The sequence below is a fragment of the Hydra viridissima genome, unplaced genomic scaffold (assembly GCF_058129835.1).
Source record: "Hydra viridissima isolate aposymbiotic clone 2 unplaced genomic scaffold, HvirCarnegie_v1 scaffold_12, whole genome shotgun sequence".
Taxonomy (NCBI): Eukaryota; Metazoa; Cnidaria; class Hydrozoa; order Anthoathecata; family Hydridae; genus Hydra; species Hydra viridissima.
The window spans coordinates 12,713,720-12,739,326 of record NW_028324311.1 but is presented as its reverse complement, the minus strand read 5'-3'; the positions used below and the strand labels follow the sequence as shown (position 1 = coordinate 12,739,326).

At 30.1% G+C, this 25,607-nt stretch overlaps 3 protein-coding genes across 18 annotated transcripts in view; 1 reads left to right on the top strand and 2 right to left on the bottom strand.

Annotated features, from left to right (window-relative positions):
- Positions 1-1,554, bottom strand: part of LOC145194458 (uncharacterized) — a 29,299-nt gene extending 27,745 nt beyond the window's left edge. For 2 of the 8 annotated variants that reach the window (XM_090069298.1, XM_090069299.1), the window contains exon 1: positions 1,441-1,554. Coding sequence is in view for 5 of the 8 variants with exons in the window: in XM_090069296.1 (XP_089925422.1) it covers positions 1,441-1,494 (54 nt within the window). In the remaining 3 variants the exon portion in view is untranslated. The remainder of the gene's footprint in view (positions 1-1,440) is intronic. The other 6 variants (XM_090069294.1, XM_090069295.1, XR_016445779.1 and 3 more) reach the window with 5 other exon arrangements.
- A 926-nt stretch (positions 1,555-2,480) lies between these two features.
- Positions 2,481-23,241, bottom strand: LOC145194087 (uncharacterized). Of its 7 annotated transcripts, none has more exons than XR_016445541.1 (16): positions 22,945-23,215; positions 22,743-22,844; positions 22,580-22,636; positions 12,298-12,325; positions 12,087-12,141; positions 11,672-11,823; positions 11,397-11,519; positions 10,864-10,911; positions 10,656-10,761; positions 9,930-10,050; positions 9,697-9,803; positions 9,491-9,582; positions 9,339-9,365; positions 8,313-8,386; positions 3,136-3,294; positions 2,481-3,040 (listed from the first exon to the last, which is right to left on the bottom strand). XR_016445541.1 is itself a non-coding variant. In XM_090068513.1 (16 exons), exons 2-16 carry the CDS (start codon positions 22,833-22,835, stop codon positions 2,845-2,847), a joined length of 1,560 nt encoding a protein of 519 aa, XP_089924639.1. In that variant the 5' UTR covers positions 22,836-22,844; positions 22,945-23,241; the 3' UTR covers positions 2,481-2,844. The 7 variants fall into 7 exon arrangements, 6 of the variants coding, with proteins under 6 accessions (XP_089924639.1, XP_089924643.1, XP_089924642.1 ...); XM_090068513.1 differs by having other exon boundaries at positions 9,930-10,172; positions 22,945-23,241; XM_090068517.1 differs by lacking the exons at positions 22,580-22,636; positions 22,743-22,844; positions 22,945-23,215 and adding an exon at positions 19,071-19,139 and having other exon boundaries at positions 9,930-10,172.
- Positions 15,273-18,625, top strand: LOC149881343 (uncharacterized). 3 transcript variants are annotated; one of them, XM_090068519.1, is made up of 6 exons: positions 15,273-15,469; positions 15,680-15,754; positions 15,907-16,516; positions 16,620-17,353; positions 17,531-17,827; positions 17,936-18,487. In XM_090068519.1, exons 3-4 carry the CDS (start codon positions 16,096-16,098, stop codon positions 16,760-16,762), a joined length of 564 nt encoding a protein of 187 aa, XP_089924645.1. In that variant the 5' UTR covers positions 15,273-15,469; positions 15,680-15,754; positions 15,907-16,095; the 3' UTR covers positions 16,763-17,353; positions 17,531-17,827; positions 17,936-18,487. The 3 variants fall into 3 exon arrangements, with proteins under 3 accessions (XP_089924645.1, XP_089924646.1, XP_089924647.1); XM_090068520.1 differs by lacking the exon at positions 15,273-15,469 and having other exon boundaries at positions 15,603-15,906; positions 16,059-16,516; positions 17,936-18,625; XM_090068521.1 differs by lacking the exons at positions 15,273-15,469; positions 15,680-15,754 and adding an exon at positions 15,878-15,892 and having other exon boundaries at positions 16,077-16,516; positions 17,936-18,625.
- Positions 23,242-25,607: the final 2,366 nt, after the last annotated feature.

Here is a 25,607-nt window from a genome sequence, read left to right as displayed (position 1 = left end):
TATCTAAGCTGTAATGAAAATGAAATAAAAAATAAAGAGCAAATATCAGATGAGTTTGAAAAAAAAAAAATGTTTGAATCGAAACAAACCTTCAAGAATTGACGACTCAAATTGTAAGATTGTAATGACTATTACAATGGTTTGAACTTGCCTAAAAGATTTGTAAGCGCTCCAAAATGGAATGGAATAAATTATATAATAATGGAATAAATGGAATAAATTAGCGCGGAGAAACCTGACGTAGATAAAGTTACATCAATCTTTAAATCTGGGGGTACAACAAAAGTAGGAGATTAAAGAGCCTTTATCAATGCATCCCGTTTTCTCAAAAATATTAGAACGAATAATGTGCATTAGTTGATTGAACCATATTTGTTCAATATAATTTATTTTATAGAAAACAACCTGCATTTAAAAATAAAAAATGTTCACTAAATATGCAACGTTTCACGACTAATGAAATAAAAAGCTCTTTTTACTTTGAGAGAATTTGTCGATTATTTCGAAACATTCGACGCAATTCACCAAAGCTTAAGATGTCGTTAGAGTATCAAACAGGTGGCTAAAGCATTACTTTAATGGACGTATGCAGTTTGTATATTAAAGAAATAGTAATTTCACAACTCCCTTTTCAATCTCTTGCTGAATGCCTCAAGAGTCGATATTTCTTTAAGCTACGTCAATGATCTCTGAGTGACGTCATAAAATCTTTCAACTATACTCTTTGTTGACGATAGCAACACGTTCAAATCAGGCAAAAGACGTATACCAACCATTTTTAAAAACGAACTCAAAGTTTAAAAACGCTTCGATATGGTTCAATGCAAACAAACATCCTAATAACGCAAAAAAAAAAAAAAAAAAAAACCATGCTTGTTTTCAACCGAAATATCAAATTGTAGGCATGTAAATCGATCATGAATTGTCTTAAATAAACCACAACTAAAACAAATCTACTATTGCTTTATCCAATGGTATCACTTACATATAAGAGCAAACTGAAAATGTTATCGCAAACAGAAGTATGCGGCTGATAAACTTTAAAAATAAAAAAAGTACGTTTTGAAAGCAAAAGTATTTTTACATCTGTATAAGCTGAATGTCTATTCGTCTTGAACAAAAAAAAATTTCAACAAATGTCTTTCTACTTTTCATGGTCTCTGTAAACTAAAGCCTAGTTGTTTTATATTATGCGCGAAAATGAATCACAAATTGAACCTTCAAGCAAATCTAAGCTCGAAAAAATTAAAATTACCAATGCATAACAATTTTACCATTTTACAAAATGAAATTGTTTGTGGAAATTTTAATAATTACATGAAATCATAAAAATTATATTACTAAAGAACAGAAAATTACAAAAACTAAACAAAAAATAAAATGAACAAAAAATCATGGAGTTGTTGTAAGGAAAAGTTTAAGGGTTCAAAGCGCACTTACCATTTTTCGTAATTTTTCTTTCCTTATTTCATTTCTTACGATTGTTTCTTTCATTTTCTTTTAGATGTTTTTTATCGTTCTCTTGCTTTAACTTTAAATATAATATAAAAATATAAAAAGTTTGTATATACAACAACGAAACCCAATATATGCAACATTTTTCACGGGTATTGAATTTATAAAAACTAAAATTATAAGAAAACAGGTATTTTCATCGTTTCGGTGAAAACAAAAAAAAAAAAAAACTGTTTCAAAGAGAGAATTAGCTGCAATCTTTTATAACGGGAAAGAAAAGTCATTATAAAGAGAAAGAAACCAATCAAAAAAGTTAGCACGCCTATAATGATTGCTTTAACAACTACAGATCGTAGATAGAACAATGATAGAAGCTATAAATTCATGCTTTCGAAAAAAGGAAAAACATGAAACCAAAAAAATGAACGGTTTTGTTAAAACCGTTTCTTATTTCTGCTTTTTTGTCATCAAAGGGCGCGAAATTTACCAAAATCGAATGTTTAGAGACCGGACTTGCCAACAAATGTTCAAAGTATAAAACTCTGTGATAAAACAAGCAAAATATTCGAATCCAAAAGAATATCGATAGATGCTATTTGACTTTTTCCTCCAAATTTTATTGTTATTAAATGTTATTTAAGAAAAAAGGAAAGACATTAAGAAATATTATTTCACCTTGCATGAACAAACAAAATCGAGTTTAAATTTAATTAGCCTTTTTAGGCTAAGCTCAAAAAAAAAACAATGCTTTCTTAAGCTTTGTATAAGCAGTTGTTGAGTTGAAAATAGATCAATGTCCACGTAGTTTTCAATAGGGCTTTGCTCGCTGCGGAAAGCAAATGAGTTATCGAGTTGAAATTTAACGAGTTTGTACGTCACATTTTATTTACGAGGTTTTATGTAGAAAATGTTGAAATAAATTCCCCGAGCGTAAGATATTACTGTTTCGATTCGATACAACAAACATAATAATGGTGCTGAGGGGATGAGCTCATCAACGAACCCGATAACGAAGACAAAACATAATTAAACATACTTCATAATTCATTTTTTGGGTTGGGCTAATTTACAAGCGCTTTTACAGTTAAATATAAAATGGAGGACCGGACTCTGTAAGATAAAAAAAGGTTGGTTTAACAAATCTTTACGCAAAAGCTTAAAATATTTGCTAAACGTTGTGAGAACAAATTGCGTATGAGAATTAATCAAAACTCATTTAAATCTTCTTCATGAAAATCGCTGACAAAAATCAAAAATTGTCGTCATTATTAAAAATCTTTTTTTTTTTTTTGAAATTCTAAAATTCTAAAAATAGGTACAAAAAAAAAATAATAATTTAAAAATAAAAAACATTTGAATCAAAAATTTAAATAACAGCCTTTAAAAATCCTATATTCTCTTTTTATTTATGCTCTCAGGAAGACGAGAGGCAATAAACACAACAAGCAGTGCAGAAACTGCAATCAACATAAATGCAAAATACTGATTAAATGGGAATCCTAAACTTTTCTCCCCTGAATTCGACTTTTTAACGTTACTCATTGACCATGTAAACACCATCCCAAAACATACTGATCCGATCGACCTACAAAGAAAACAGGGTGTATTTATTGAAACCAAAAATTCTATTTTTATGTCATACTAAAATATATTAAAGTTTGCGAGACATAGAGTTTGTACCTTCCAAAGGAAGCGACGGACAAGCCTACACCATTAGCCAGTCCTAGCAACTCAGACTCGACCGAATTATTTATAAATATATTTACGCACAAAACCCCAGAACTATACATCGTTCTCATAAGGCACTGGGTAATCCATAAAGCTACCCACAAACTAGTCCTAAAATGAAACAATACTAAATCTTAAATATATTACATTCAATATAAATATAAAATATTTCCGTAATACATAATACAAACAATACTCATAATATAATAAAAATATCTAAAAATTTGATGAAACTGTGTTTCTACTTTTCCAACGGTCGTCGATCATAGGCGCTGGAACATAGGTTGCAGGATGGGCAACTGCCCACCCAACATTTCTGCACCGGGGGCAGAGGATATCTTCTGCCCTCCCCTCCCCCCCCCCGAAGTAATACTATTCGCGATTCAAAACAGCGATAATTTCATGCACTCCGAAGAAAAAAAACTTTTGCATTCAAAAGAATGCAAAAGTTCTTTTTTTTTTAAAGAACTTTTGCATTCGATAAGAAAGTATTCTAGCTTATCGATATTTGTGTTTAAGTTTCTGATGTTGATGTGTATTACCGTGAACTTTCCTGTGTTAGTTTGGAGTTCAGCTTTAAAAGTTTTAATAACAAATTATGTAGAGTCAAATACTTTTCTGTTATAAAAGAAAATATCGCCCTCATAAATCAGTCGCAAAAAAAATATTTTCAGTTTTGAAAACGTCAAAACGCAACTTTTGAAAGTCTATTGTTTCAAAGTCATTATCCAGTAGATACTAGATAATCGGTATCGTATAAGTCGATAACGAGAAGAATGGTCTCGTATCGCGTGGTATCGCTTATATACCAATGTCGATACTATCAGTATCGGTTCGATACAAATCGATACCGAGAAGGAAGGTCTCGTATCGTGTGGTATCGCTTATGTTCCAATGTCGATACTATCAGTATCGCTTCAATACCAAACTATACCGATAATAAAAAGAATCGTATAGTATCGCATGGTCTCGAATCGAGACTCTCAATAAAACAAAAAAAAAAAACAAACTAAAATGTGACTTATTGAATTTTTTATTGACAAAATACAAGTACAATTGCTTTTTGGAGATATAGTTATTGCTTTTTAACAATAACTAAATCCCCAAAAGTCTAACGCAACATGTGTCACGTTTGGTTAAACAAATGCGACACATGTCGCGTTTGTTTAATCACTCTTTCACAGAGATGGATGTCAGACACAATACAAAATGAAATTATTCAAATGTTTGCACATTCAGTTCAACGAAGCATTGTCACTAATATATCACAGTGCTCATATCTTGGCCTTACAGCTGATGGAACTACAGATGTCGCGGGTCATGAGCAATTTTGTCAGCATACGGTATGTAGGCCCTAGTTTAAAAGTACAGGAATGCTTTATGGGTTTCTACAATTTCCAGAACAGCACTGCTGAAACGTTGTTTAATGCCATAATTAATGTGTTTACCCGCTGCACAAAATCCCCCCCCCCCCCCCCCCCTTCTATTAGGCACCAAAGATTAGCAGGCGACAGGTCAGTACGTGTGATGCAAGGGCTAAAATCTCAGGCTTAGCCAAACAAGTTTCTAAGCCACAAACCTTTTATGGAGTCCTATTATGCGCTGCTCTGTTTTCCAAATTCGAATTGGTAGCCAAATCAGTGAGTGCATCAGCCGCTGAAAAATGTTTTCAACTCCTTCTGGCTCAACTTCAAGACTTGCGTAGTGATGAACTTGCTTCAGAATTACACAGGAAGGCCATCGAGAAAGCTACCACACTGAATCTCGAGCTGCCTAAGGGACAGTGTAGTTCCACAGTTAATGCTCCTGCTCGTTTCTCGCATGGAGCTCAAAGCCGTAAAGTAGAACAATTAACTAAAGATGTTATCTGGAAGAAAAGTCTCTTCGAAGCCATTGACCACTCAGTTACAGAACTGCAGCGCCGTTTTAACTTAGAATTGTATAAAATTAAAAGCTACTTTGATAGGCTCATGCACATCCACAAGTAATGCAGCTGCAACTGCTTCCACAGTTGTTTAAATACAAGTCACTGCCTAAAGATTTACACCAGCTAGCAGCAGCTTTAAAAGACCTTGAACCAAGTACCCGCAGGTTACTTGACATGGTGGAACAGGTAGTTGTGTTGTGTTTATCTGTTCCAATATCCGTAGCTGGTTCTGAAAGGTCCTTCAGTGCATTGAGACGGCTTAATACTTGCCTGCGGCCAACAATGTCACAGAGTCACCTCACTCACCTCGCTTTAATGCACATTAACAAAGATTACCAAGACAAGGTTGACATTACAGCACTCATGGAGGAGTTTGTGGCTAAAACCCATAAACTTTCATCCGTATTTGGTCATTTTTTTACAGTAACTGTAATTGTTTTTGGTAGATTTTGTTTTGTACCAAATATTTAAATATGATTTAAAAAGGATTGCAAATCTGCATTTAGCAGGGTTAATTACACAGGTCTACAAAAAAAAACTTTTTTTCTGTTGCATGAGATATTTAAACTGATTTTTATGTATTTTTAAACGCTGAATCCAAATATAAGGTCCGTTTTTGTTGGTAAGCTCTAGTTTTTTTGCAATAACCAATTTATTTATTTTTTAAAAACTATGTTTTTCATAGGTATTTTTATTCAATAGGTATAAAAAAGGAACCATATCATTGTTTTTATTAGATCAAATATATAATATGATGGCTTCTTCAAATCGACATAAGTGCAAGCATAATCCTAACTCATTCTGTTATATCTGTGGTTGCTATACACTTGTTCGACAAAGACGAAACATTACTAATTTTGTAAAACTAGCATATAAATTATATTTTGATATTAAACTTGGCGACCAAGAAAAAAAGTGGGCTCTACATACTGTGTGCCATATTTGTGAAGAAAGTCTTCGAGATTGGACAAAAGGAAAAAGAAAGAATTTACCTTTTGGAGTTCCCATGGTTTGGAGGGAACCACAAAACCACATTGATGACTGCTATTTTTGTCTTGTTAATACTACTGGTATTGGCAAAATAAAGAGGCAAAAAACAGCTTATCCCAACATTCCTTCTGCTATTAGACCAATTCAACATTCTAAAGAGATTCCATTTCCAATTTTTAAAGGTTTATTTTTTTCAGAAGACGAGGAAAGTATGACTGCTATAGAAACAGAAGAATTTTTACCAGATTTGGAAGACTTCTCATCTAATGCTAAACAATTTCAGTTTGCCTCAGTGTTTTAGTCAGATAGAACTGAATGACTTAGTTCGTGATTTAGGACTTTCTAAGCAAGCAGCAGAAGTATTAGCATCACGTTTAAAGGAAAAAAACCTACTTGATAGTTTTGCAAAAGTTTCTTACTTTAGAACAAGAGATGAAAACTTTGTTAACTTTTTTTCAGAAGTCAGTTTATTTGTTTACTGTCATGATATATCAGGTCTCCTATTACAGTTAGGTATTTCTGTATATAATCCAATAGAATGGAGACTTTTTATCAATAGTTTAAAGCGAAACCTCAAATGCGTCCTACTGCACAATGGAAATATTTTTGGTTCTGTACCAATTGGTGATTCTGTTCATTTGCGAGAAACTTACGATGACATTAAAATGGTGCTTAACTTGATTAAATATCGCGAACATAACTGGATTATTTGTGTAGATCTAAAGATGGTTAACTTTCTACTTGGTCAGCAGAAGGGTTTTACAAAGTTTCCATGTTATCTCTGTATGTGGGATAGTTGAGCAAGAAATCAACACTAAATACAAATAGAATGGCCCATTCGCAAGACTCTCGCAGTGGGCATGCAAAATATTGTGAATGAACCCATTGTTAGTCGAAATAAAATAGTTTTTCCACCACTCCATCTTAAACTTGGATTCATGAAACAATTTGTTAAAGCACTGAAAACTGATAGTGATTGCTTTCAGTATATAGTTACATCATTACCAGGTTTGTCAATAGAGAAAAAAAAAAGCAGGAGTTTTTAATGGGCCACAAATTCGCTATCTTATAAAAGATAAAAAATTCATTAAAACAATGAATATCAAAGAGAAAACAGCTTGGTTGTCGTTTGTGGTTGTTGTAGAAAAATTTCTTGGTAAAAAGCAGAAAACTATGCAGATTTAGTTGATGAAATGTTGAAAGCCTTTTGTGATCTTGGATGCAAAATGAGTATAAAACTTCATTATATAAATAATCATCTTGACCAGTTTCCTGAAAATCTTGGAGATGTGAGCGAAGAGCAAGGAGAGCGATTCCATCAAGATCTTAAGACAATCAAAGATCATTACCAAGGACGATGGGACATACATATGATGGCAGACTACTGTTGGGGCATCAAGAGAGAAGACTCAGGAAAAGTTTATAAAAGAAAGAGCAACAAGCAAAAGTTTCTTCCTGATTAAATAGTTTTAATTAAACAATGTAATCTACAATCTTTTTTAAAACTAAAGTAAAACATGATTATGTTATTAATCAATAAAAAGTTGATAATTTTGCTAGGACTTTATTTATAGGACGATATTTATAAAATGTATATTTTAAACAGTTCACTTTTTTTTTCATCTGCTTTCTGCTTTTGTTTTAGTTTGGTAAACAACTTTTATTGTCAAAAATATCGTAGCACTTCCAAATGAGTTTCAAATCTGTATTTTAGAATTATTTCTAATGTTTTGCAAAATAAAAAAATGTTTATTGCAAAAATCGTGTAGCTTTCCATAAAAATCTGATGCCAGATTTGAATTCAGCATATCAAAATTATGTAAGAACAAGCGTCAAATTTAATGCAATAAATTTTTTGTAGACCTGTGTTATGCCTAAAAAAATTTCAGTGGGATAACGCCCCCCAAACACCCCATTCAGGGAGGGGTACCCCTCCCCAAGCCCCACCCATTTCTACCCCCCCCCCCCATTTAACACTTTCAGCGCCTGTGTCGTCGATTACTTATTAGCTCCAAATCTTGCAATACTACTAACGATGAATTTCTAGAGTCAGCAAATACTTGCATTTAAGTTATGAGTAGATGTGTAATAAAGAATACTCAACGAACTTTGATCAACCTTCCTTGCTCACTTACTTTATGTCATTAAAACTTTTTTATGAAAGTCAATTTTTTTTAATAAAACATCTCAGTCCCTAAAATGAATTTCTCACCTGTTTTTTATCATAGCATCAGTTGGCAATAAGAAAGTAAGCACACTGAATAAAAATGTTGTACTGCAAAAAACCTGAAATAAAACATGCATTTAGGCTTTAAAAATGCTTTGTAAGAAATGTATCCATTTACAAGTGATTTGTACGAAATATATATTTCTGTGTACAACAGGTGTCCACTGCAAAATAAGACAAAATAAAAAGTAATTGTTTTATGTTTAAATGTCGCACAAAAATACCTACTTTTACATATGTCAATTATTCAACATGAAGATATAAATGGAAAAAAAAAAAAAAAAGAAAAAATGCTTGTTTTTTTTCAGCGATAAAAATTTCATTTTATAAAAAAACAAGTGTGTAAAAGAGTGTTTTAACTTCACAAAGAAATTTACATATACTAAACCAAAATCAAGGACCTCAAACAATTTTTCGAGCTCCAAAGTTAACAAAATAACAGAAAAACTCAAAATATCACGTGATTACACTCACATGCTTACACTCGTAAATTAGTCAAAAGAAATGCAGGAATAAATGACATTGTCAGGCTTTACCAAAAAGATCTGAGTTACAAAAAGCTGTCTGCTTGGCAAAAATGTGGGCGGTTTTATAGAAATTATTGCACTATACAGTGGCTGGAAATGATGGATTTTACTGCAGTGATCATAAAATGGCTCCTCTAACCTTAAAACTCAAGAAAAAAGTAACCAGATGGCTTGACTGATGGCTCTAGTCTTGCCATTAGTCCAAGAGGCACAACTAGAGCCATTAATCAGACCATCTGGTTACTTAAGCTATCTTGTTACACAAGCTCTTTTGTTAAAAAAAAATATGAATTTTGTTAATTTCAATTTCAATTTAATAAATATTCACTTTTTTGTGGACATCTGTTAAACACAAAAAATGATATAGGATGTAAGAAATATATATCTATTTTCATGAAGTAGATAAATAAAAGATACACTTTGTGATATCTTTGATTAAAATATATGTATTTTCTTACTATAAATTAAAAATTAATTTAACTACCTTTTTTGCTCCATATCTGTTAACTAACTGTAAGAAAAAGTAATTCCTCAATATTTCATCAATTTGACTTTTTTTAAGCATTTAAACTTAACAAATTGAAAAAAACAAAAAAAACAAAAAAAAACAACTGAAAAATAGCAATGACAGCATACCTTGTTAATGACTAAAAATTGAATAACAATCATAGCAAGACCAGTGATCAAATATAACAAACCAATTTCAGATGAGTTCATGCCCAATCCATCTAAAAAATATGGATTCCTATATTGTTATTGTAAGGTTTACTTTAACAAACTGCTACCAGGTATTGGTTACAAACAATGATTTGAATCACTATGCTAATAAATACATAAATTACTATATTTGACAGATGTTGCAGCAAACACTGGAAACAAGTCTTCATAACCCACCATAGTCATTGAATGCAAAGCATATAAAGTGACAGAGACAATAAATCTTTTGTTTCTATAATTTAAAGATTTCATTTCTTTAAGCTAAGGATTCTCAGGCTAACTTTGCACTTAAAACTAGAGTGCATAAACAATCAAAATAATGCATGCATAAATATATATACAAAAACCTTTTGCTTACTTTAGAAGCTGTAGATATTTTGAATTTTGGTGTGAAGAAGTTTGATGAACCATATCTTGATTTATAGAGCTTTGATATTGCTTTAAGTCTGGTTTTAGCTGGGTAAATGAATTCTCGTTTTCTGAAATCAAGGTAATTTTTTCACTGTTGTTTAAATTATCATCTCCATTTAAGCTAAATACTTCATTAGAAAGATTTTCAGTTGAAAGTGATGCAACAAAATCTTTTTTCAAGTTCACATTACTGAAAGTAAAATAAATTTAAACTGTTCAAAAAAAGCTAATATGCGCTTTAGTATTTAATTTTATTTGAAATTAAGATAACTCTATTTAATATTGTTAGAAGTGCACTTTTTCAAGATTAACATATTTGTGGAATGGACATGCTCACAACATAACTTGAATGCACACATTGTGTGATTACAAGAATTCTTAACAAGACTGACTGTTTCAATTAGATTCAGATTTTGCAATAAAAACAAAGATTTAATTTCTCATAAAAAGTTGAAAAGAGTTAGTTATAAGATGAGAGCGCCATTATGAGAGTGCTCAAAACTGGGACTGTATTTGGTTAAAGAATAACTTTGATTTTGACCATGACCCTCCATATATAGTTGGGTATATTCATGATAGAAATATCTTTTCAATTTTTTTGATAACTTCTATTTAAGGAAATACTTTACTAATTCACAAAAATAAATGTGTATTAGAAAGCAAAAGAACATACGGGTTTTTTTTAGGAAGTAGGACCAATGCAACAAGTAGTGATAATGCCAACCCAACTGATATAATAAAATTTGGAAGAAATACCTTGAATACATCCCAAAATGTACCTGAAAAATATTGTTGATTGTTACCTGAATAAAGAATAAATTTACATAAGTTGTAAAAACCTTTTAAATTACATGTAGAAGCATAACAAAAACTAAAATCACCTGCAGTGAAAACCTTTGGATGTTTTTGAGCAGGAAAAGCTAAAAAACCTGTCAAAATTAAAAAACAAATCATAAAATCGCTTTGAAAAATATGAAATGAATCTTGAAATTTATAACGTTCTGCTGAAATTTATATGGATATGTAAACATATGATAAATACTGTAATGGACTGTTTTAGGATAGAACCTTGCATTTCATGTTAATTAACATATTAAGCTTAAACATGCTTGATTTAAAAGATTCATTCTTCTAATCTTTTTTAAACTAATTTTAGAAAAACTTTAATGTAAACAACTTTGAGTAATATTTTCTTATATTTGGGTTTTTATTATTTTGTTGTTTTTTTTGTTATTATTTTTTTTTTTTCAGAAAAAAAAATGTATCCGTGTTTTCTAATATTTGCTTTTTTATTATTTTGTTGGTTTTATTTTGTTTTTTTTTTTCAGAAAAAGGTTTGACTTTCCACATTTTGAAAGCTAATTATTTATATATCTTAAGTTAATATTCATTGACCATATAGTTTAAAACATACCAGCCATACTAGGACCAATTATATATCCAATATTATTTGCTGCAAATATGAAACTTAAGCCTGTAGCAAGATTGGTATCATCAGCAACATCAGATATTACAGCTTTTGTGATAACAATCAATCCTATTAATGAAAGCATTCCTGTTAACAAATTTAATTGATACTTGGCTGTTGAGAATAGGAATATAAGTTTAGTGAGTAATTAAGAAGCAAAACTTTCATCATAATTTATTCTTGCAAGACATAGTGCTTAACATAAAATTAAGCTTTCATACCCATGAATAAGCCTTGCAGAGACCTTGAAACTACAGTCCACACATAATTAAAGCTAAATCCAAATAGCAATGTTGCAATGGAAAGACCGGATCCAGCCATAAGTAACGATTGCTTTCTACCAAAATTGTCACAAATATAGCCCCAAAGTATGCTAAGAAAAACAAAATTTTCAATAATAGGTTGCTAAATATGTTATATTGTATTAATACTATATCAAAATTTACTTTGAAGAAACTTTTGAAATAGCATTAACACCATAGAAATAAGGAAGAAGAAAGAGAAAGAAAAGAAACTGATGAAGTAAATGAACTAAAAAATAACTCATTCAAAACTGCATGTCTATCTTGTTCTAAGAGAAAATATTTCAAAATTTTTTTTGCAATTAAAGAATAAAACCGAAAAAATTGTTTTTACCTGCTCACAATTCTGCTTAGAGACATTACAGATGAAACTAATCCGACATACTTTCCTAAAGTTTTGTAATTATAAAATTATTTTGAAATCTTAAAGTATCATTTAACCCAAAACATTTCTGTAAAGATATTCTAAAAAAATATTTTCATTGCTTCAATGGAATGAAGCAAACTAACATTTATTAGGGATAAAAAACATGCATTAAAAATACCTGCTTCAACTTCAGTGACATTAAATTCCTTTAAAAAAAAAGCAAACAAAAAAAAAACATGGAAAAAATGCTCAACAAAATTTAATTTCTAGTCTACCAAATAATACATAGATACTTTCAAATGATACATACATACATACTTTCAAATGATACATAGTACGTACTTTCAAATGATACATACATACATACTTTCAAATGATACATACATACATACTTTCAAATGATATATACATACTTTCAAATGAAAGTATTATTTTCAAACATTAATAAGGTTTGTACTTGAATTTACCTCATAGTTATTTTAGTATGTATGTATGTATGCATGCATGCATGCATGCATGCATGTATGTATGTATGTATGTATGTATGTATGTATGTATGTATGTATGTATGTATGTATGTATGTATGTATGTATGTATGTATAAATGTAATATATAGATACACATAAAACTTAAACTACAGTATTTTTTCGACATGCACATCTACAACTTGTTATAGAGATACATTAGTGATTACAGAGAGATATAAAGATCCCTAGAAATAATTAAGATATTACAGACAAAGCCATCAAAATAAGACTAAACTTGAATATCTCAAAATGTATCTAAATCCATAAAAAATGTATATAATAGTTCAAACTTATTATTAACAAATCAGAGTTCTATCAGACTGATAATCAGTCTAAATGATGTGTTAAAAGCCAGTACTAAAAGAAAATTGCAATCAAATTCTCAAAAAAGCATAATAAATCACCATCAATTATGATGAATTTAAATTCAAATATTATACTTATGTATTACTTTATATTGTGAGTCTGTTTGAGCATATATGTTATGCATGAAAAGGCTTGAAGTAAAAAATTTCAGGTTTTAGCTATCAATAAACCAAAATTCAAAATTCATATAAAAATAGGTTGTTCATATATATAGCCATAACAACTGTCTCTTAAAATGCCCAGAAATGCAAAATGTTCATATATTAGAAAGCTGCTAGCCCTGGCCTCTAAAGTGACATCTTGCAGTAATGAAAGTCATATTTGAGCATTCAAGCCAATCATTTTTTTAGAATTTATTTACATAGAATTTATTCTAGTATTGTTCTTTTCAATCATGAATTTTACTACTGGAGTATTTTAAACAATATTAGTTATAGTAAACAAATGTTTGGATATTTTTGTCTTTATCACCAACAATTGCTTACAACAATTGAAGCTTACTTGTTACAACAGGATTTTTTCCCAGTCAATTCAGAGTAACACAGATATCCTAAGCAATTATAAGAATTCTATGTGAAAGATCATTTGCTCTCTTCTGACAACAACTCCAACCATTCATTCACTTATTTGAAAAGATGCAAAGTAACCTACCAAAAATTGATGAAGTTTCATAATGTACCTGATAGAATATAGTTAGTAGCTGTAGCAGCCCGAAATGGTCTATGAGCACAGAACAACATATTAATTTTTTTTTTAATTTTTTTTTATTTATATCTAAAAGTAAACTTCTTTTTAGATAAATGAGTTTACAAGACTCCTAACATATATATAAATTTGTTGATTTCTAAATAAAGTATAATGTATAACGCATTTAAGTATAAAGTAACACATTTATTAAAAGTTGTGACTGCACATGAACAAAAAATATTATTTCACCCTAATGAACGACCATTTCTACAAAATAACTCGCTTTTTAAATCAATTTACGAAAAAAGTGAATTTATTAACAACTTTAAAAAACACATTTTGTTATTCATAACATATTTGATTGTTCTTTTTGGTTTTTTTTTGTTTCTTTAGGCTGAATCGTCTTGCTAGATATTTAGTTTTATTTTATATATATTTAGTATTATTTTTTATGGGGCGTAGAAAAGCGGAAGAAGTTAGAAAAGGTGTCAATAAATGTTAGTACTTTCTAATTCAAACATTTATTGACACCTTTTATTGACTGTAAAAAATTTTTTTTGTTTAAGAAGTTCGAATAGAGTGTAAAAATATTTCTTATGAAGTTGGAAAAAAGTAAAAAAGAAAAAAAGAAAAAAAAAACGACAAAACTTATGTCAAGTTAGCACAATTCCGCATCAAAATTTTTGAAATGAAATGATTTTTTGTTAGAAAGTGAGAATGAAAACAATCCTGAGTCAAAATTCAACTTCAGGAGTTTAGAAATTTCTAAATTCGAACATAATTTGATTCGAACATTAAAAGTTCGACTCATTTACGAACTTCTGTACCGCCCTTTTTGACTAATTGAATTTTCTTAGGAAACAAACAGGAAAGAGATAACAAGCTTTCTCTCTTTTTATCTCTCAGTATTATTTTAAAGCACGTGATTTAAAAGCATTATTAAATAATCTATTTACAAAAAGTTGTAATATCTTCATAATAGCATTAAAAGCATGAATTTAAAATCAAAAAGTTTAGCTTAGGTGAAAAAACAATAAACAATGTGCTCAAGTAGATTAAACAGAGCAATAAAGTTTTTTTAAGTTAATCGCTTAAAATTGAATTTTTAACGCGTCGTTCTATCTCATGGCCAATACAACCGTGGGGCATTTTAATCCATCTAATCTATTAGATGAATTAAAATCGAATAAACAAACAAAATAAAAAGGAAATTACCATCACAAAGTAAAGACAAAAAACACGAATGGACATTTTATATCATTTTTTACAACAATTAAAGCAAAAAAATAACAAAAAATTTAAAAAAAAGTGGTCGCGTAGATAGGTGGGGGGCAGATGGGGCGGCTAAACTTTTTTAGAGGGGGCAGATTAATAAAAATTTTTCGCATCCTTAAGTACTATAATACATTATTTAACATTTTGTTTTAAAAAGCATCAACTAGTTACTTTAATGAGAAAAAGGAAACATTGATGAAGTGCTCACGCATCCCGGGAATCATGAGAAACTGTCACGGAAGTCTCCAAAAAAAATCCTTTGGAGGGAATGATCCTCACACATTACTGTTCTCAAAAATGCAAAAAATGAAATCTTTTGTGACCGTCCGAGAAAAAAAAATCAGTTTGAATTTTTTCATTTATTCCTTAAAATCATGAATTGACAACTTTGACTCTTTGCATTTTTACAGCATATCTAAACAAATTCTACTCAAGCACTCTTTAGATATGGATACTGAGATGAATTTGACCAAAAACATCTTTACTAAGAAAAAGTAAGTAAAATATAAATATATTAATATAAATCCTTTTTAAAGTTTTATATCTATTCTAAAAAGCCGTAAATGATACCATTTCCTGATATGTAATTTTTTATTAGACAGGATTTGTTAGTTCTTGCCAATATGTCTAAAGGACCAATCTTTAAATATTTGCTTTGTGCTATATTTTTAATCAAAATTTTTTTTCTGAATTCCGGGAAATAGCACTGACAAAATAAAGTGTGCAATACCTAAATATCTGTGCATGAGAATTTATCTGCTTCGGATCCCATTTTAAAGGTAAATTTTCCATACAAATTTAATGATGACAAGGTGTTTCTTGACCAATTACTCATTTTCTTTTTAATTTTTAAATACATTTTCAATGTCAACTTTTGCTAGTCACCAATGACAGTCCTAATCATATGCATAAAAGTAGTGATTTTCTTTAGGTCTGCTTTGCGATCATGCCTAGTTCAGTCAAGTCCCATGATGAATGCAGGAAAACAGTTTGTTTTCTCTGCATGAGAATGTGTGTCAGAGAGGTGACAGGCCACTTGTGACAAGTTGTGCTAGAAACCCTTCCAACTCCTATAGACTTCAGTGACTCAAGAGTGCCCAGAGGCATTTGTGACACATGTATGCTTGCATTAGGGAAAAAAGCAAGGGGAAAGCCTGTCACCATTTCCCCTGTCTTTGATTTCTCCTCTATCAGAATGAGACCAGTTACAAGAGAGCAAGCATGTTACTGTCTTATCTGTAAGTTAGGGCGGATTAAGTTCCTTGAAAAGCATCCTCTGGACAACCCACCATCTTCAAATTCAGCACAGCCTAAAGCAACACAGCGGAGGTGCTCAGACTGCCTTTCAATCATTGGAAGAGGGGTGCCACACAACTGCAGCAATGCCTCCTTCAGTGAAAATATGACAGCACTTGCATTTGAAAACCCTAAGGTTGGAGAGCAAGTTTCAGCATCTGTAGTTGCTGCCAAGGAAGCTTCTCCACTTGGGACTGTGAAACTGGCTCAAACTTCTGGTGGTCGCCTTTTGCGAGTAAAGAAAGGTAAGACTTATTGTTCTTAATAGGTACTGCTACATTATTTTCGTGGTTTAAATACTTAAGAGACTTTTGTAAATTAGTAATGAGAATTCCTCTGTGATCCTAGGTCCATCCAGTGCCAAGAATCTCTTCCCTGAAGCTGATGTTTTGAGCGCTCGAGAGTTAGTGCAACTTCAAGCCAACACCGGGCTGTCAAATCAATTTGTAAAGAAGCTAGTGTCCACACTTAACCACTTCTCCCAGGCTTGAGTCTTGGAGCCAAACATTCATGCAAAGTTTGCTGAGCTTGGCAAGAGCTTAGCAGAATACTTTACCCAATCTACAATTGAGATCACCACTGACAAAACAGAAAAAAGAAGTCAAATTGTTGTTCACTGCATCAAACTAGCAGACCTTCTTGATCAGCTGCTGCTCCAAAGAAAAATTTACTCAGAACATGTTGTGAAGCTTGGCATTGATGGTAGAGGAAGCTTTCTCAAGATCAGCCTCGGAGTTCAAGAAGCTGAACAACCTGAAGACTTACAATCTCCCCCTCGAAAAAAGACTCTGGCTTCACAAGAAGCAAAAGACACAAGCGTCAAGCGCCAGCTTCTGGTTGCCATTGCTGAAGATGTTCCTGAAAACTACACCAACATTCAGAAGATCCTTGACTTAATCCATCCTGATGGAGTTGACTTTCTCTTCTCCTGCGACTTAAAACTGGCCAACATTGTATGTGGCATTCAGTCCCATTCCTGCTCACATCCCTGCACTTGGTGTGATGTTGAAGCAAAAAAACTCTCTCAAAAAGGGAACCTTCGGACGTTTGGGTCACTGCGACAGTGCTTTGATGCCTTTCAGGTAAAAATTACATTCCTTCTTTACGTGGAAAATTTAAAACAGTCTTAATTTTTTACTATTTCAGTTACCAATTCAAACAACAATAACTGTTTCTTGACACCAGATCTAACCTTTATTCTTTCATTAATGTCAATTTAATAGAAAAATTGGAAAAATAAAATTGTTCTTGTGTTTCAGGCACATGGGCAAGATCCAAAACAAGCATGACTGTTCAAGAATGTCATTCACTTGCCACTCTTCAACAAACCAGACAGCTCTTTGGTCCTCACCTTCATAGCACCCATGGAGCTCCACCTCCTCCTTGGTGTGGTCAATCACCTCTTCAAGGCCTTGAAAGAGGCATGGCCAAAGGCTGATGATTGGCCAAGATCACTGCACATCAAGAGCCATCCTTTCCATAGTGGCCAGTTTGCTGGCAATGAATGTCGTAAGCTTCTGAGGAATGCAGATGTGCTGAGGAAACTGGCTGAGAAGGTACTTTTTAAGTTTTACAATTTACCTTATGCTAATCTCTTCAGAAGTACATGGTATAGTGTTTTGTTTATGTTTTTCTTTACTAAATTTGAGCATTTCTTTATACAGGATTGTGCCTTCAATATTTTTGGCATCATCGACACTCTTCAAAAGTTTGATGCTGTAGTGTCCTCCTGCTTGGCAGCACCCTTGATCCTCACTTCGCTTCAAAGATTCAGGCCTTCAGAGCATCATACCTTTCTTTCCAAGGGGTCAGTGTCACCCCAAAAGTTCACGCAGTGTTCTTCCATGTGGAAGACTTTATTCTGTTGAAAAAAGAATCACTTGGCAAATACAGTGAGCAAGCCACTGAGGCACTGCACCACAGCTTCAAATATTGTTGGGAAAGATACAAAAGGCCCAACAACCATCCAGAGTATGCAAAGTGGCTCAAAGCATGCATGGTTGACTTCAACAGCAAGAGTGTCTAAAGTCATCAAGAGTTTACAATCTGTTTGGCTTGATTTAGGAATCCTTTTTAAATATTATTGTGTACACATTTATCTTAGTATCCATATCTAACGAGTGCTTGAGTAGAATTTGTTTAGATATGCTGTAAAAATGCAAAAAGAGTCAGAGTTGTCAATTCATGATTTTAAGGAATAAATGAAAAAATTCAAACTGATTTTTTTTTCTCGGACGGTCACAAAAGATTTCATTTTTTGCATTTTTGAGAACAGTAATGTGTGAGGATCATTCCCTCCAAAGGATTTTTTCGGAGTCTTCCGTGACAGTTTCTCATGATTCCCGGGACGTGTGTGCTAGTACATACAGTAAGCTAAGAGTTAAGTTTATGTGATACAGCAAATTAGGTTCAATGCTCAGATATTTTGGTTGAATTAAAAAAACAGCTATGAATGATATTCTTACGCATGGCTTAATCCTTACAAATAACTTATTTTTACAAGATAAAGTTTTTATAAAGATGTCTCTTTACTAATTGATCAACATCAAAACAATATTAGAGATTGATAAAATTAAATTAAGTGAAAAAGTTACAATAAGGATTTTAGGATGATTACCCGACTAAATCGACTTTTAGTCAATTAGTAGGAGACCCATAGTCGATTAAATCGACTATTCGAATTTTCAAAGTCGACTTATTTGGACTTTTGACTTGTTAACTTTTAGTCGATTTAGTAAAAGTCGATAACAACACTAGTTTTAAAAAGCAATAGTTAAACACTAGTTAAAAAAAAAGCACCTAAGTGTTTTGAAACTCAAAAGCAACTGCTTCATTGGAGATTGTTGTGAGCAAAGGTACCAATATTGCTGAATTAACAACCCAGAGTATTGTGGATTCGCGATCAAAAAAAAAAAGGAAACATTTGATGTCATACGATGCTTCTGATTTTGGCATGGCAAGGAATCGCTATCCAAGGAAACCCAGTGAATGATAACTTTACGTAGTTGGTCATGCTCCTCAGAACAAAATATCCTTCGATTTCATTGGACACCGGAAAAAATAAACTTAAATTATACCCACAATGATCTTCAAAAAGAACTTTTGGATTCGATGGCTCAGCATGTCCTTCGTGAGTTTAAAAGAATTTATAGAAAACGTTTTTTTTTTTTTTTACAATAATGGCTGACGAATACACTGACATTAGCAATCTTGAACAATAGTCCATATGTTTGAGAACCGTTTGCGGAGATTTAGAAGTTCAGCAGGATTTCTTTAGTTTTTACCAATCAAATGTTATTGAGAGTAGCTCAATAGTGCATCTAATTAAAGATGTTCGGTGGCGGTCAAAACTTTTTTCAATTCTAAATATATTGTTTTGACCGCAACAGAACATCTTTTTTTTAATGCCTATAATATGGCGGGGATTAAGGCCTTTTACAACGCCTATATTATGATGGGGATTAAGACCTTTTATGAGTTCAGTGGTCCAAAGCAAATACGTTTTAATTTTGGAATGGTAGTTTTTATCTGTAAGGATAATCTTCCTTTTAATATGTCTAAAGGTTGAGGATTTCTTAGGCTCATGAACATGATGGATTTAATAATAATTGTCAAGTATAATATTTTCCAGACAAAAAACTTTGTTGTATAACTTGTTCAAAATGCCGTTCAACGATTAAAAAAAAAAAAAGTCATTTAAAAGACTTAGTGGCATTTATAACTGATATGTGGACAAGCAGGAACAATTATGCTTTTATGTCTCTTACAACACAATTTATGAATGATATTTTTCAACTGAAGGGTTTTTTGTGGGCTTAAAACCTTTCAATGACACTAACACAAAAGTTTAAATCAGTGCATATTTATACGAACTCATAGCCACACTGCTATAAGAAAATTATGAATAAATAAACAGATGGTGTGTAAAAAATCGTGGTTACAATTAAAAGAAAATGTAAACAAAGTATTTAAATAGTAAAAGAATAAAGATGCGTTTTGTTAAACGAAAATTTATATTTAGCATTCATACTACCATCAAGTCATTCCATCTTTGTTCAGGATCCCAACAATGATCGGCAAAGTGAAATCAAACCGAGGCTGCAAAGAGTTTGCAAAAAAATCTTCTTGAAAATCTTTTTTCAACTTTTTCCGAATCTGGGATCGAACCAAAGAAATCAAAAAATAATTCTGGGATCTGGGATCGGAGTTGGTTGAGTATCTTATGGCGCACAACATAAGAAAAAGTTTTTATGGGGACAGGTAGTACATATTCACACGCAAATGAACAAATCTTCATGTAAACTGTATTGAATAACTTGTTTATGTCGGAAAAAATATTGACTTTGTCAATTTTTAATTTGTCAGTATTGGATTGATTTATATTTCATGCAACTATTGTTAAGTTGTTAATAAAATGAATGAAATAATTATAATGAATAAAATTAATGAATAAAAGTTGACAAGTGAGTTATTTTAAAAACTTTACTATTTAACGAACTTTTGTAGGAAAAATTTTTAACTCGAAAAACTTGACGAACTCGTTTAACTATGATAATGTGAGGAAGCAGAAAAGCAAAAAATTAATCATAAATAGATATAGCAACGAAACAAATAATAATGGAGAACTATAAAATCTCAAAAATAGAATTACGAAGGGCTGAACAAACAAAACAAAACAAAACAAAAAACAAACAAAAAGAGTGAGAAGGTTTTCTGAAATAACAAAAAAAAAATTGAGAAGAACTACTTATTGAGTAAACGAAAAAGATGGAGGAAAAGGTTCTCTTTTTATATAAATGAAGAAAAGAAGTCAGAGTTTTTAAGAATGATTTTTGAGAATGATTTTTTAGAGAAAGAGAGTTTTTATTATTGAAGAATTTGAAATCGTTGATAAAGCAAAAGAAGTAAACAAAAAAAAAAAAATAGTCAGAAGAAAAATTTGGTTGAAGAAAAGTAAGCAGAAGTTTCGCCGTTTTTTTATTAAAAAAAAAAAGAAGAAAGAGTTTAAAGCTTAATAACAAAAATAATGGTAATAAAATTTATAATAAAATTAAAAGGCCGCCCTCACAATAAGGTTATTGGTACAGGTATTAGTACAGGCACTTCAATTTCACTCTAAAATATATTAACTATTTCACGAAAAGAAAAATGTTTTTAAAGTCAGTTAAAAATTTTATTATCAGTAGCTCCTCTTTAGCTCTTCTAAAGAGGAGCTACCGATAAAAGCAGTATTGAAAACTACAAGTAGAGTAAGAGAGCATTATTTGTATTTTATAACTTAATGAATAAAAGAGTGCCAACCAATAAACACTAATAGAACGTTTATTGAAATGTATTGTATGATAAAATATATTGAGGACGGCACAACACAACCTTAATCTTTTAGATTAAATCTTGCGCATTCTAAACCAAGTAATCCTCAGACCATCAACCTCGATCCAACCTTCCAAATATCCCTTCCACATAACCCTAGACCCATACCTCCCTATTACCTTAGATTATCATTTTACACTAACAATAATAGTAATAATAATAATAATAATAATAATAATAATAATAATAATAATAATAATAATAATAATAATAATAATAATAATAACGATAATAATAATAATAATAATAACGATAATAATAATAATAATAATAACGATAATAATAATAATAATAATAATAATAATAATAATAATAATAATAATAATAATAATAATAATAATAATAATAATAATAATAACGATAACAATAATAATAATAATAACGATAATAATAATAATAATAATAACGATAATAATAATAATAATAATAACGATAATAATAATAATAATAATAATAATAATAATAATAATAATAATAATAATAATAATAATAACGATAATAATAATAATAATAATAACGATAATAATAATAATAATAATAATAATAATAATAATAATAAAAATAATAATAATAATAATAATAATAATAAAAATAATAATAATAATAATAATAATAGCGATAATAATAATAATAATAATAATAATAACGATAATAATAATAATAATAATAATAATAATAACGGTAATAATAATAATAATAATAACGATAATAATAATAATAATAATAATAATAATAATAATAATAATAATAATAATAACAATAATGATAATAATAATAATAATAATAATAATAATAATAATAATAATAATAATAATAATAATAATAATAATAATAATAATATTAATAATCATGATGATGATGATTTCACGAAAAGAAAAATGTTTTTAAAGTCAGTTAAAATCTGAACTTTTAATAATTATAGTTATTTTATTCACCTTAACAAGCTGAGGAAGGTAAGACGAAAGATTAGTCGCCACCATTCCATTGAATAGCTATGAAAAGATAAATTAAAATATATTCTATGTAAAATAACTTAAAAAGTTGTGAAGAATTTAAGATGTAACAATGAATCAATATCATTTAGTCAAGCAAGCTTACGATAAGCAAATATACAACAAAGCATATTCCAATAGGCAACGGGGTCGCACCATCACCGTAGAAAGCACGTTGCAAAAATTGACCAACTTTCATTTTTAAACTCTAAAAAAGAATTACAAATGAAATTTAAAAACAAATTTAAAACAATACTTTTGTTATTTTAATTTGTTATTTTAACACCTTTTAAAACCTTTTTTCTCACCTTAAGTTTTTTTTTTGAAGTCAAATTTAGTTAATTGAGTTTGTTTCTAGAAATTGTGAAGCCAAATGTTAAACTTCTGAATAGTTTTTTTTATCTATTTCTTCCCTTTTTGTTTCTTTTTCTTTCAATAAAGTTTATTTATAATAAGTTATCTACATATTGGTGACGTAAAGTATTTAAACTCGTTTAAAATTTATGATTTTTTCCTTAAAAAGTTCGTTGTCTAAAAGCAAATATCGGTTTTAATCACATACTTCAAGTAGATCGTTTTAATTCAAAACAAACAAAAAACAATAACCTTCGCATCGAAAAAAAAGAAAAGTTTGCGTTTTTAAGCTCCAATTATTTAATTATTAATAACAGGCAGATTAAAGTTGAGAAGAATAAATGAAAAAGAAATCGTGGATAATTTAATAAATCAAAGCTCTAAGGAAAAATTGACGGTTGACGGTTTTACAAAAAGTACAGCAGCCAAATCTTTTAAAACTTTCATCGTTAAGTTTTTTCGATGTTTTTAATTTAACGCGCAACTTTTTACAGAAAAGTTTTAGTTTGAGTCAATGAGGTATTATCAATAGATGGATCAATTATTCATTGTGAATTTTTAGCAACTATTCATGAGCGGAATTTTTTTTAAAAGAATATACATTAAAATGCTTAGGTGTCGAATTTATATTCTGACAAAATTTATTTATCTAATTTATGTCATACCAAGAAGCATTTTTAGGAGATATAAAGAAGAATTTGTAGGTGATAGCAAGAATCGGTAAAAATGGACAGATTGATAGCAGATTGAAAGCAGGTTTACAGCAGGAAAGCTGGAACAGATTGGTTTCCTAAAAAAATATCATCATTAATTCACTCATTCGTAGATTAGCTCGTTAATCCGATACCTTCGGTGACGTCCATCATAATTTTTTCCTTTTCAAAATCAACCCAATCACAAAATTTGTTCGTTTTAATAGAACCTGATACCTAGACCTCATACTTAGATACCAGACCCATAAACGGAAAACAAGAAATAGACCAACAAACGCAACTGATAATGATGATAATAAGGAATTATGAAAATAATAAAAGTTTTTTGAATGAAAAGATATTAAAAAAAGAAAAATATTTATTTAAGTTTATTTTTAAATTTAACTCCAAACTTTTTTTTCCATGAGCGAGGAAATTTTTGCAATATTTTTTCACACATCAAAAATGAAAATTACGTAAATATTCATCCTTACATATCGAAATATGAAAACATGATTGGGTGCTTGTAATCAACATAAAAAAATTACTTTAACATAACTCTTAAGATAAAATTGCTGTTGGCTTACGTAATGTAAGACAAAATGTTGGCTCATGTCAATGATATATTATATATACTAGATATAAAACTTGAGGGTTTTTATTGGACGAAAAGTGAAGCCGCTTGTTTTGTTTACAAATTGAATTCGCCATTTGTAATAAGGGCAAAAGCTATATCCGACGTGCGAAATAAAAATTTAAAATATATGTTTTTGCCCGAATTAGAAATGGCTTCCACGGCTTCACTTTTCGAATCGAAGTTAGACATCTAGTATGTATAATATATCATTGGCTCATGTAATATAAGACATAATGTTGGCTCACGTAACATAAGACAAAATTGTTTGCAACTTAGAAGTTAATCTAGTATTATATTTACATTTATTCCTCTCCATTTGATTAGTAGATTTTTTTTTAAATATTAAAAATTACGAGAAAATTCTTTTTAAACCACCAAATTTTTGTTTTAAATGAAAGCCTCTCAATATCCTCTCAAGACATCATAGGATCTCTTAAAGCTTCTTTACAATTTTTAAGACTTCTTAAAGTATCTTCTGTCATTTAAATTTGTTTTGCCGAGTGAAAATTAAGATAAAGTTCCGGATAAGTAAAAAATCAAATCTTAACTACTACAATGTATTTTGAAGAATACTCATCGAACAGGAACAATATCCGTCTAAACAAAACGTAAAACCATCATAGATGTCAAAGAAATTAACCAACTGCTGATATGATTTTAATAAAGAGGATAAATTTCTATCACAGCAGTAGTTAGATGCATTTCAGCTGCTCCAATTACAGCATTTGAATTTCAAGGGAATTTTGAAAAGATGATAAATTTAGCCATTTTAAAAAATGATAAATTTGTTGCACTTGCTTAAAAGAGAAAGAAATTTCTAAATATAATCTCATGTTTATATTTTTTTAATTTTTTTGTTTTTTTTTTGTTGTTGTTTTTTTCTGTTCTTTAGTAATACAAGTTTATGATTTCAGAAAATAAACAGTTTTTTAAGTTTAATTTTAATTTCTGTGTAAGCGTATTTAATCACAATCACGTTAAAATAATGAGTTCTAGAAAACAATAATAATAAAAAGATAATATTAAACTCTGAAACAATCTTGTTAATAATTCAATTTTTATATTCTTAGATAAGTAATTATTATCCCATTTGAATATAGTAATTATTGGCCTTGGCATCCTTCAAAATTTCGTTCAATTACAAATTTAATACAAATTTAAACCAAAATTTTATTAATTTTCATCAAAAATTTTTTTTTCAAGAGCTTAATTTTGTACGTCATTTTTGTACTTTGAAGAGGAACCTGATGAAAACTTTGAAGAGGAACCTGATGAAAACTTTGAAGAG

Bases quoted from the DNA above. Each gene is read 5' to 3' on its own strand.
- LOC149881343 (XM_090068520.1), top strand. From the start codon at position 15,863: ATGACAGTCCTAATCATATGCATAAAAGTAGTGATTTTCTTTAG. The intron at 15,907-16,058 runs GTCTGCTTTGCG...TATAGACTTCAG, and splicing joins AAAGTAGTGATTTTCTTTAG to TGACTCAAGAGTGCCCAGAG. The intron at 16,517-16,619 runs GTAAGACTTATT...CTGTGATCCTAG, and splicing joins CCTTTTGCGAGTAAAGAAAG to GTCCATCCAGTGCCAAGAAT.
- LOC145194087 (XM_090068513.1), bottom strand. From the start codon at position 22,835: ATGAAAGTTGGTCAATTTTTGCAACGTGCTTTCTACGGTGATGGTGCG. The intron at 10,173-10,655 runs GTATGTTCTTTT...TTTTACTTTCAG, and splicing joins CTACTTCCTAAAAAAAACCC to TAATGTGAACTTGAAAAAAG. The intron at 9,366-9,490 runs GTATGCTGTCAT...TTTTTCTTACAG, and splicing joins AATTTTTAGTCATTAACAAG to TTAGTTAACAGATATGGAGC.